At 40.7% G+C, this 12,008-nt stretch overlaps 2 protein-coding genes across 2 annotated transcripts in view; one reads left to right on the top strand and one right to left on the bottom strand.

Moving 5' to 3' along the window:
- LOC106868982 (E3 ubiquitin-protein ligase CCNB1IP1) overlaps window positions 1-3,529 on the top strand; it is a 26,492-nt gene extending 22,963 nt beyond the window's left edge. Inside the window, exon 11 of the mRNA XM_014914466.2 lies at window positions 1,630-3,529. Coding sequence (XP_014769952.1) covers window positions 1,630-1,721 — 92 coding nt within the window. The 3' untranslated portion in view covers window positions 1,722-3,529. The remainder of the gene's footprint in view (window positions 1-1,629) is intronic.
- On the bottom strand, window positions 3,503-11,715 carry LOC106868988 (uncharacterized). Its single transcript, XM_014914472.2, has 5 exons — window positions 11,614-11,715; window positions 9,595-9,713; window positions 8,621-8,663; window positions 6,806-6,823; window positions 3,503-5,177 (listed from the first exon to the last, which is right to left on the bottom strand). The coding sequence occupies exons 1-5, from the start codon at window positions 11,680-11,682 to the stop codon at window positions 4,965-4,967; spliced, it is 462 nt and encodes a 153-aa protein (XP_014769958.1). The 5' UTR covers window positions 11,683-11,715; the 3' UTR covers window positions 3,503-4,964.
- Window positions 11,716-12,008: the final 293 nt, after the last annotated feature.

Below are 12,008 nucleotides of genomic sequence, written 5' to 3'. Positions count from 1 at the left end.
CATTTCTCTTGAATTTCTTTCATATTGTTTCTGAGCTGCTTATGGATTGTTCCATGGAATTATCCCTCTTTCATTCAACATACATTTCTCTTGAATTTCTTTCATATTGTTTCTGAGCTGCTTATGGATTGTTCCATGGAATTATCCCTCTTTCATTCAACATACATTTCTCTTGAATTTCTTTCATATTGTTTCTGAGTACAGGAACAGTGCACTACTGCGTAGAAGTATGTATGAATGTGGGTCGAGAAATTTAAAAGTGACCGGACAAGCGTGATGCACGAAGAAAGTCCAGGACGCCCGTCAACCTCCACCACTGACGAGAAGATTCGGAAAGCTCAAGAGATGGTAATGGTGAACCGGTTCACCATTACCACATCTTGGATCACTGCACTTTGTTCTTCTTTGGTGCACATTGCTAGTGGAACAGCCATGCTTACACTGTAAAGCCAGAAAGAAGAAATGGCACGATCAGGCTTAAACTTTGACCATGGGACCACAATAAGCAGGTATGTGGAGAAAGCAGTGTGACAATAATAAAGATATGTTATGGCGAAAGTGTGGTTAACTTTTGACTTCCTCTCGTATATATACATATACGTACACACCTATATCTCTGTCTCCCACTCTATACACTCATCTATATGTCAGTTTCCCACGCTATATATTCCTATATGGGTGTCTCTCCCACTATATTAGCTTATGTCATACTTTATATGCACCTACATATCAATGTCTCGGTTTATATCTGCATATGTCAGTGTCCTCAACTCTGTCTGTCTTTCCCCTACTCTATCTATCTATACATACATACACACATATGAGGGGGGTACTGGGAAGTTCCTGGCTTTGGGTAAAAGAAAATACAAGAGGATCAGTTAATTATGATTTTATTCAACATATCCCCCCTCTCAGGTTCACACACTTATTGCAGCGGTTATTCATCTTTTCTAAGCCCTGTAACAGAACTCAGAAAGTTGGGCCTCCAACCAAGCCTTTCACGATACCTTAAATACCAGGAATTTTTCAGCCACCCCTCATAAGTGTCTTAAGACAAAAAAAAAAACTGGGTATAAAAGGCATCACATGTAATGTGCAGGAGAGATGACTGTGCTGGTAGTCATGTGATGCGTGTGGATGAGGACAGCAATGTAAAGAAGTGCACATCTTTAATTGTGGACGAGGTAGACCTGGGAAGATGCGGGATGAGATGGTGAAATGTGATTATCAGATGTCGAGTCTCATAGGGGTGATGACAAGTATCTGAGACTTCTGGCAATTTGCTGTGCTTGGGAAGACTCATCAAGCTAAGTGAAACCATGGTTGTGGCCGGTGCCAGTGACACCTGAATGGCACCCATGCTAGTGATGCACTTTTGCCGGGGACACATAAAAAGCCCCCCCAGTACACTCTCGAGAGCATATATATTAGCGACAGGGACAGTATTAATACCTGGAGGTAATATCTATCCCCACTTGAATGTGGATTTTCTGTTAGAACAGAGTATCCTGCCGTAGTTACCACAAGAAAAGCCAGGAACTGTTCAGGACCCGTCCTTGTACACTGTCGTACATATACACATTCCGTGGATACTATAATTGGTGACCACCACACTTTATTTCTTTATAGATTTTGTCCTCCAGCCCAACCACACACCGGTGAGTGGTGTCTTGCATTCTGGCAAACATTCTAAGAACCGCTCGGTCATTAAATGTCTGTGACTGCAACACAGGTTGTTTACTCTTTGAGATACATCATCTTCTGCCTCCACCCTTCTACATTCTTCTGGAACACAGGAATGTAGTGTTTGATATTTGTTTTCTCAGTTCTGAAATATATTGTTTCTGTGTCTTTAATTCTCTTTCCTGATTTCAGAAAACAGGGTGGGCCAAAAGTCACACACAAAATAAGTTCAATTGCCAAAAACATGCTTCAATTTTTCTAAAATTGAATTAAATAATGGTGAATACACATGTACATGGTAAACACTAAATAACAGTACATGTCAAATGTTTTGGTGAATGACTTTTGGCCCCTCCTGTACATAGGTATATTGATGTGTTCCCTTTTTTCGTTTTTTTTTTACTTTGCTGTCACCTCATTATTCATTAAATTACCTTGATGGTATATAAGATGTATGCCCCCCACAAAAAAAAAAAAACCAACTCAAATTCACCCTAGGTCCCTTGAAGTTTATAAAATGCAATAAAAATATTTTTTTCATGAATATGCACTACTGAAATTAGCCCATGTCTAATATGCCCTCAAATATACTGTACCTTTGGAATTTTCTGTATTTGATGGCTTATAGTTTGCATTTATTTTCCCCATTCAAAATAAAATTGTCAAATGTTTTGGCCCACCCTGTACACATAAAGGTTAAATATTTTTGTTCAAACTATGTGCCCCCTCCCACTTTTTTTGTTTTGTTTCTCTCTTTGCTTCGTTATTTATGAAATTACCATATTTCATGGCATTTAAGATGCACCCTCACTCCCACCCCAAAAATAAAAAATCACCCATAAGTCCTATCTATGAAGTTAGGACTCCTGTAAGCTTGAATGCAATAAAAACATTTTTTCTTGAACATGCACTGCTAAAATTGGCATGTGCTTAATGTTCTCATATTTTCCGTACATGTGGAATTTTCTGAATTTGGTGTATAATACACATGTATTTAAAAAAAAAACAAAAAACGTGTGGTAAGAAGCTTGCTTCCCAACCACGTGGTTCTGGGTTCAGTCCCACTGCATGTTCAAATGTCTTTTGGTTGGGCCTTAAGCAGATTTAGTAGATAGAAACTGGAAGAAAACCCTTTGTGTGCATATATATATATATATATATATTGGGTTGGTGCATAATTATTACGGCTTTTTTTTTCAACAAAAACAATAACAACATGTAACAAAAACGTCTTTAAATGATTGTTCTGGAGCATATTCACCATCTACCTCAATTATTGCTTCCCATTTGCTTGGCAGATGGTCAGACCGTCATTTACAGATGTTTTTGCTGAATAAAAGCCGCAATAATTATGCACCAACCCAGTATATATATGTGTGTGTATGGCTTTGGGCTGTCTCCGTGACAACTGGTCTTGGTGTGTTAATGTAAATTAGCAGTTCGGCTAAAGAGACCCATAGAATGAGCTCTGGGGGCAGTTTGTTCAACTAAAAATTTTTCATGGCACTGCTCCAGCATGGCCACAGTCAAATGACTGAAACAAGTAAAAAAATCAAAATCTCAAAACACCACCATGGGTCCCATATGCATAGTCGGGCCCCTGAGCCAGTCTGGTATGGGAACATGCACAGTTGTATGTTGTTGCATCCCCTATTTGCTGGCGTTTCCCTGCTCCTGGCAGGTGACAACCTGTAGGGTTGGGGGTACTTCCAATATACCTTTGCATCTTTTATGGCATCAGATATGGTAAACTTTTAACCATTACTAGTTCCTTTGTTCCTTTTTTTGTTTAATATGCAAAATTAAAAAAACAACAAAAAACAAAGAGAAAACTAATAAACAAATAACAGCAAAAGTTAAAAAAAATTTTTTTTCAACTTGAGTAGTTTTTGTTGTATTATATTTATTCATCACAGGAGTGGCTGTGTGGTAAGTAGCTTGCTTACCAACCTCAGGGTTCAGTCCCACTGCGTGGCACCTTGGGCAAGTATCTTCTACTATAGATTCGGGCCGACCAAAGCCTTGTGAGTGGATTTTGTAGATGGAAACTGAAAGAAGCCTGTCGTATATATGTATGTATATGTGTGTTTGTGTTTGTCCCCCTAGCATTGCTTGACAACCGATGCTGGTGTGCTTATGTCCCCGTCACATGGCGGTTCAGCAAAAGAGACCGATAGAATAAGTACTAGGCTTACACAGAATAAGTCCCGGAGTCGATTTGCTCGACTAAAGGCGGTGCTCCAGCATGGCCGCAGTCAAATGGCTGAAACAAATAAAAGAGAGTATATCCTTCAAAACTTCCATGCTTTCTGAAATTCGCCAACCGTACACCTGAAGCCCCAAACCATCAGATTTTGTTTGTAGACTGATTCACCGTTCCCTTCCTGTGCATTGTTCTATATTTATTGTTCGTGCAGTTTTGGTTACTTTTCCTGAGGAGTTGTAGTGCAGCACCTGAGCACTGTATACAATAATAAGTTCAAGCTACAGGGGAGATAACTCATATAAGGTAGTATGAAAAAGATCCTGGACTAGTTCTGTAGCGTGCCAACAGATGTCAGCACTCAGTTGCATGCACACTGAGAGCTAGCAGTGACCTTCATGACATCGCGTGCCGAGTGACATTGCTGCGGTCTGCGATTTTTGTCATGGACAGGAATAAAGAGCCAACATGAAATTTTGTGCTAAACTTCAGAAGAATGTCCTTGGAAGATGATGAGCGATCTGGAAGACCTACCACGAGCGTTACCCCTGGAAATATGGTATTATGCATCGAGAATTCGTCCCCCCAGGGCCAGACCGTCGATTGAAAGTTGTACTGATTCGTCCCCCCGGACTAAACCATCGATTGAGAGTTGTACTGCGATGTTTTGAAGTGTTAAATGATGATGCTTTCAGGAGCATTCAGCTGCCAAACTCAGTAGGACGAGTAATTGGACATCCTTTGCAAACTGGCTCATATTGTTGTACGCCAACACAAGGCGAGTGGAATGTAAGTACTATTTCTAGTTTTAGTACTCAGTCACTTGTGATCCAAGAGAGCTTATAATAAAAGGCATTCCGAATGTGACCATCCCTGATGTATTTTGCTGTTTCAGACAGTGTATCGAGAACCACATCATCTAATATGTACTTTTTGAAAATGGTAGAGTTTACATTGAAGGTGATTTGGCTGACATTTCTAACAGGTTGTGTGACCATGTACAGGTTCCACCATTAGCTTGAATGTTGTATTGTCATGTCTACCAATGCACATGTGACCCACACTGCTGACAACAGCATTAGCCAACATCCTCATCTGATGTTGTTGGGGAATCGGTGTTTGTTGCTGTTGCAGCTGACTGAAGAATGCGGTATGATGCAGAGTTTCTGCTACTTGTACTGGGTTGTCGGGTGGATGTGGCGCTTTCGCTACTTGTGCTCGGTTGTACGTCGTCAGCTTCAACGAGGCCGTATGAGCGATACTTTAATTTCTTCCTTCGACTAAGAATTGACTGAAACAGACAAAAATAGAAACACTAAATAAACATTCTTACTTATTGAGAAAGAGAGAGACAGAGAGTAAATTTACGTGTCTAGCAAACCTACAGATTTTTCACAACCAGATGTCCTTCAAGGTATCAATCCACATGTTTCTAATTAAGATAATATTTTCCCTTGGCCGGACCTGTTTTCACAGAAGACTGGAAATGAACGACACTGGTTCTTTGATGGTGTCACTTATTTACTCCCATTGTTGACAGCAGGAATCCCCAATCATTTTTTATCTATGGACTCCTTTGATTTCTATTTTATTCTGTTGGCCCCCCAAACTAATTTTATAGATACTTCTTTCAAAATTCCTATCTTGTTTTTCACACATTAACTTGTATAGGTTGAACTATGTAAAATTTACTATTATACTTGCATGGACCCCCTTCGATTGCTATTTTATTCTGGTGGACCCCCATAGCCATTTAAACACCCATTGCTCTGAGAGAGTCATCTCCACCGAAGAAAGAGTGTCTCTCTCTATCTGCCTCTCTCTATTGCTCCCTTGGTATAACTATCTCTATGTTCCATTTCAGATGATTGTAGCAACAATGAAAAAATATCAATGTTAATTTATTGATGCATTTGGGCAAGTCTTTGTCTATTATCAGACAATTGCCAAAAGATCATTAAAAAAAATTCAAAACTCTGCAAAAATCTGGTACAAATTCTTCATGGTTCAAAACATTGCTCACTTTCCACTCAACCTGGTATATTCTCTCATTCTCTCTTTTTATCTCTCTGTAAAACTCTCCCTCTTTCACCTCTGTTTTTCTGTCTTTTTGCCTTCACTCTCCCTGTCTTTCTTGCTTTATCTCTCTTTCAATCCCCCCTCTCTGTATCTCTTGCTCTATAACTCCTCCTCTTGATATATCTCTATTTCTATCTCCCTTTGTACGTACCTATCTCTCCCTATCCATATTCATCTCCTTCTCTCTACTTATATCTTTATACTCTCTTTTACTTGTTTCAGTCATTTGACTGCGTCCATGCTGGAGCACCGCCTTTAGTCGAGCAGATCGACCCCAGGACTTATTCTTTGGAAGCCTAGTACTTATTCTATCGGTCTCTTTTTGCCGAACCGCTAAGTTACGGGGACGTAAACACACCAGCATCGGTTGTCAAGCGATGTTGGGGGGACAAATACAGACACACACACACACACACACACACACACACATATATATATATATACACACACACATATCTACGACGGGCTTTCAGTTTCTGTCTATCAAATCCACTCACAAGGCTTTGGTTGACCCGAGGCTATAGTAGAAGACACTTGCCCAAGGTGCCACGCAGTGGGACTGAACCCGGAACGATGTGGTTGGTAAGCAAGCTACTTACCACACAGCCACTCTTGCTTTCTCTCTTTTCATTCTCTCTGAGTTTCAGAAAGGTTTGTGAGTGGATTTGGTGGACTGAATAGACAGAAAATAGGACATACTGGACACAAACAGAGGATGGGGTCCTTTGGTCACAGATTTACTCAATCAACATTCACTCTGTGTGTGTGTGTGTGTGTGTGTGTGCTAAGAAACAAGAACAGCTTCAACAAATATGGATTAATATAAATATTTATACTTACATCTTCCGACTTGTGTTTCTGAAGGAAAATAAAAATAACGTATTATTTTGTAAAGAGATAAATATATAATGGTAACAAACATTACCCAGTCAAACCATCTTACCCATGCTAGCATTGGAAAACAGGCACTAAATGATGAGTATCCAGCTGTGTTAAGAAACTGAGGACATATTCGGATAATGTAGTCCCCACACTGTCAGATCGGTATTGAGAGCCATATAATCTATATGTACTTCTGTTTTTAAGATGGTATAGTTTACATTGAAGGTGAGCTGACTGCTATTTCTAACAGGTTGCATAACCACGTATAAGCTTGAATGTAGTGTTGTCATGCCCACCAATCCACATGTGACCCACACTTAACATCGACATTGCTATGACTAGAACGCTGTCCAAGATGAAAAAGAGAGAGAGATAGATGGACATGGTTAAAATGCTTATGATTACAAGCCTGCTTGTAAGTGAAAACCTGATCTGGGAGCTAAACCAAAACTGACCATCAGAGGGGGTAAAATAACTACAAAGATGATAAGCTGACAGAACTGTTGGTACATCATCATCATCATCATCGTTTAACATCCGCTTTCCATGCTAGCATGGGTTGGACGATTTGACTGAGGACTGGTGAAACCGGATGGCAACACCAGGCTCCAATCTAATTTGGCAGAGTTTCTACAGCTGGATGCCCTTCCTAACGCCAACCACTCAGAGAGTGTAGTGGGTGCTTTTACGTGTCACCCGCACGAAAACGGCCACGCTTGAAATGGTGTCTTTTATGTGCCACCCGCACAAGAGCCAGTCCAGGGGCACTAGCAACGATCTCGCTCGAAAACCCTACAAAGCCAGTCAGGCGGTACTGGCAATGGTCACGCTCAGGATGGTACATCTTATGTGCCACCCGCACAAGAGCCAGTCCAGGGGCACTGGCAACGATCTCGCTCGAAAACCCTACAAGGCCAGTCAGGCGGTACTGGCACGTTGGACAAAATGCTTGGCTCTTTATGTCCTTTTCTTTTATATATTTTGTTTCAGGCACTATATTGTGGCCGTGCTGGAGCACTGCCTTGAAGAATTTTAGTTGGATAAATTGATTCATGTTCTTTTACTTGTTTCAGTTATTTGACTACAGCCATGTGGGGAGCATCACCCCCAAGACTTTATAAGCCTGGTACTTATTCTCTTGGAGTCTTTTACCAAACTGCTAAGTCATGAGGACGTAAACACACCGACAACGGTTGTCAAGTAATGGTGGGGGGACAGACACAGACACACACATAAATATATATACACGACAGGCTTCTTTCAGTTTCCGTCAACCAAATCCACTTACAAGGCTTTGGTCGGCCTGAAGCTATAGTAGAAGACACTTGCCCAAGGTGCCACGCAGTGGGACTGAATCCGAAACCATGTGGTTGGTAAGCAAGCTCCTTACCACACATGTGCCTTATTTTTATGTAAAACCTAATACTTATTCTATTTTATCGGGGTCTTTTCCTGAACTGCTAAGTTACGATGAGGACACTTCATGCGTCTTTGTAATTCAAAGGGCCAGCCTAGTTGCAGTTGGCTTGTCAAACTGAATCTCCTTGTGAACTTTTAACAAGGTATGCACGGCTGTGGAGTACTCGGCCACTTCCATGTTAATTTCCCAGACAAGCCGTTCAGTTGATTGTGTCAACTGGAATACTCATCGTATCTAACAGAGAGCCAGGCTTAATAACACATCAGGACATGGTTTACTGACTGGAAAACAGGGGACACACAAGGTAACCCAGAAACATTCATTAAGAAGGTGTAAAATAAGGAAATACTCACGTTAGTTGAACTTTCTTTCTCTGCTTGGAATTTTTCTAAGATTCTAGAAGACAAAATGTAAAGGAAATTAAGCAAAGAAGAAAAATTAAACTAACTCTGCATTTTAGCATTAATGGCCGTTCTTGCACTAGAAATTTATGAGCCAATAGAGATGCTACATGGTTGTAGGATCTGCTAGATATAGCAGTCAAACCTCTTTCTACTGAGAAGGTTTTTATGTGTCCAGAATAATATAGTACTGGATATGTTTTATAAGTGAAGCAAAGGTGGGATGATCGGTTTCTTTTAGTTTTCGTCAACCAAATCCACTCACAAGGCTTTGGTCAGCTCGTGGCTATATTAGAAACTACTTGCTCAAGGTGCCATGCAGTGAGACTGAACCCGGAACCATGTGGTTGGTAAGCAAGCTTCTAGCCACACCTGCCTGCATGCACGCACTCGCACACAAACACACACACACATATTTTACCAATGGATATTGGTGGAAAATCCAAATGTGTGTGTTGGCACTCCGTCGCTTATGATGTCGAGAGTTCCAGTTGATCCGATCAACGGAACAGCCTGCTCGTGAAATTAACGTGCAAGTGGCTGAGCACTCCACAGATACGTTTACCCTTAACGTAGTTCTCGGGGATATTCAGCGTGACACAGTGTGACAAGGCTGACCCCTTTGAATTACAGGCACAACAGAAACAGGAAGAAAGAGTGAGAGAAAGTTGTGGTGGAAGAGTACAGCAGGGTTCGCCACCCCCCCCTGCGGGAGCCTCATGGAGCTTTAGGTGTTTTTCGCTCAATAAACACTCACAACGCCCGGTCTGGGAATCGAAACCGCGATCCTATGACCGCGAGTCCTCTGCCCTAACCACTGGGCCATTGCGCCTCCACTGCCTCAGATGGAGAGAGAATGGAAAGAGAAAGGGAAGATGGTGGTGGTGGGCACACACATGCCAAGGTGTGGGTGGATTGTTACTCACTTCATAATATTGGTGGCTGGATTTATCTCAAGCATGTTTATGGATTGGAATTCAACTGAAGATGGTTCATACAGCAGACCTTTAACTCTTTGGTATTGGTTATGTAAAGCTGAGAGCTCCTGCAATAAAAAGAAAAAAAAAATCTTCCAATTGTGTACCTTGGAATCCTTCACTCTTTTGTTTCAGTTAAATTTGAAAATAATAAAGAATTAATAAAATAACTTTCTCATTATTAAGTTGGTGCATGGAACTGAAGCAAACATGGAATTTTGATACAAAATTTTAATTAAATCACTTTAAAACGGTAACTTTGTATCATAGAACCAGAGCCAATCTCAGGTAGGCTGCTATCCAAAGGATTAACCTTTATTATTATTATAATTATTATGGCTGGGTTTCAACCTGCGCTGCAGCAACAAAGTCCATCTGCCATATTTCTTGGTCTAACATTATTCCAAGCCTGTGTCTGCAAAAGAACCAGTCAGACATGTCGAAACTAAAAGATTTTAGACAAATTATTAGGACAGTTAAAGCAACTTTTCAAACTTATTTTTTTTAATGGATGTTTTCACTTGTTTAATCTCCGGTCAGTCTTGAACCAGGAGTTTTATAATCGTTTCTAATATAAGTACAAGATTGAAAATTTCAAGGGAGGGGAAACAGTTGATTATACTGCTCCCTGATATTTGGCAGGTACCTTGTTATATTGACCTCGAAGGGATGAAAAACAAAGTTGACCACAGCAATGACAATGCTGAGAGCAACAACGATGATGATGATGATGATGATAGCATCAAAGATGAGAAAGTTGCTGGGGGTGATGATGAAAGACGAATGTTAGAATGCTGTTAGTTAAAATGGAAGATTGCAGATTTTAGTTTCAAATAGATATGTTTTAACATCTGAAAGTATTATAGAACCATTCAAATGGAAAGCTCTACTCTCAGTTGCAGAATGCCTTGGCATAGCTGTGTGGTAAGAAGCTTGCTACCCAACCAGATGGTACCAGGTTCAGTCCCATTGCATGGCACTGCTCCCATATATCTGTTTTTTCTTATCCTTTTACTTGCTTCAGCCATTAGATTGTGGCCATGCTGGGTTCTACTCGAATGAATCAACCCCAGTACTTTTTTTAAGCTTGGTACTTATTCTATCAGTCTCTTTTGTTGAACCACTAAGTTACAGGGATGCAAACACACCAACACCAGTTGTTAAGTAGTGGTGAGGGGGAACAAACACACAAAGACACATATATGTATGTATATATATATATATATATATATATATATATATATATATATAAGATGGGCTTCTTTCAGTTTCCGTCTACCAAATCCATTCACAAGGCTTTGGTTGGCCTTTGGCTATAGTAGAAGACACTTGCCCAAGGTGCAATGCAGTGGGACTGACCCTGGAACCACGTTGGGAAGCAAGCTTCTTACCACACAGACATGCCTGTGCCTATATAAAATTTAGTAGCAACATTTTCATTTAAGGCTATTTTAAACATGTCAGTTGTCTTTTGAAGTGGATGTGTTCCTTATGCATCTACATTTTATGAAGTAGATCGCACAACCTTACTGAAGTCCATATGATTGACTAAACCTTTTAAGGCAGTGCCCCAGCATGGCCACATTCTAAAGCACTGAAAGTTGTTCGCACTCCGTCACTTACGACGTCGAGGGTTCCAGTTCATCCGATCAACGGAAACAGCAAGTAAGAGTGAGAGAAAGTTGTGGTGAAAGAGTGCAGCAGGGTTCGCCACCATCCCCGGCCGGAGCCTCGTGGAGCTTTAGGTGTTTTCGCTCAATAAACACTCACAATGCCCGGTTTGGGAATCGAAACTGCGATCTTATGACCGCGAGTCCGCTGCCCTAACCACTGGGCCATTGCGCCTCCACCACTGAAAGTAATAGAAGCCTAAAAGAACAGAGAGGGTACAGCAATCTTATGGAACAGCTTTCAAAGGAGAAGATCTGGGGTAGTTAAAAGAGAAGACAGAATGTGAATGCGACAAACCTGGACGTTTTCTGTACTGAAGAGTTCTTCAATAGCTGGGGTTTGTTTATTGTAGAGAATTTTGACCATTTCCTCAGAAGAATCGTATGTGTATTCTCTCTGGAAGACCTGAATAGAAACGACAAGAACAAGTGGAAGAATAAAGGAACAACTAGCAAAGTAACAAGCAAAGACCCAAAATTAACGACAACAACAACAACATACATATACACACACAAGGCTTCTACACAGTTTCCCTGCCACCCAAGCTCCCAATTCACAAGGCTATGGTAGGAGAGAGATTTGCCTAAGATGTCACACAATAGGATTGAACCTGGTACTACATACTTGCAAAACAAATCTCTGAGTCACACAGCCATGCCCAGGTTCATATATATATATATATATATATATAT

The sequence above is a fragment of the Octopus bimaculoides genome, chromosome 27 (genome assembly GCF_001194135.2).
Source record: "Octopus bimaculoides isolate UCB-OBI-ISO-001 chromosome 27, ASM119413v2, whole genome shotgun sequence".
NCBI classification, from domain to species: domain Eukaryota; kingdom Metazoa; phylum Mollusca; class Cephalopoda; order Octopoda; family Octopodidae; genus Octopus; species Octopus bimaculoides.
The sequence above is the reverse complement of the archived record's forward strand: the minus strand, read 5'-3'. Positions and strand labels throughout refer to the sequence as shown.

What these genes read in the sequence shown, in the direction of transcription:
- LOC106868988 (XM_014914472.2), bottom strand. Translation starts at nt 11,682, where the DNA reads ATGGTCAAAATTCTCTACAATAAACAAACCCCAGCTATTGAAGAACTC. An exon ending in TCAGTACAGAAAACGTCCAG is followed by an intron (nt 9,714 to 11,613) that starts GTTTGTCGCATT and finishes TTTTTATTGCAG; the next exon opens with GAGCTCTCAGCTTTACATAA. An exon ending in CCAGCCACCAATATTATGAA is followed by an intron (nt 8,664 to 9,594) that starts GTGAGTAACAAT and finishes TTTGTCTTCTAG; the next exon opens with AATCTTAGAAAAATTCCAAG.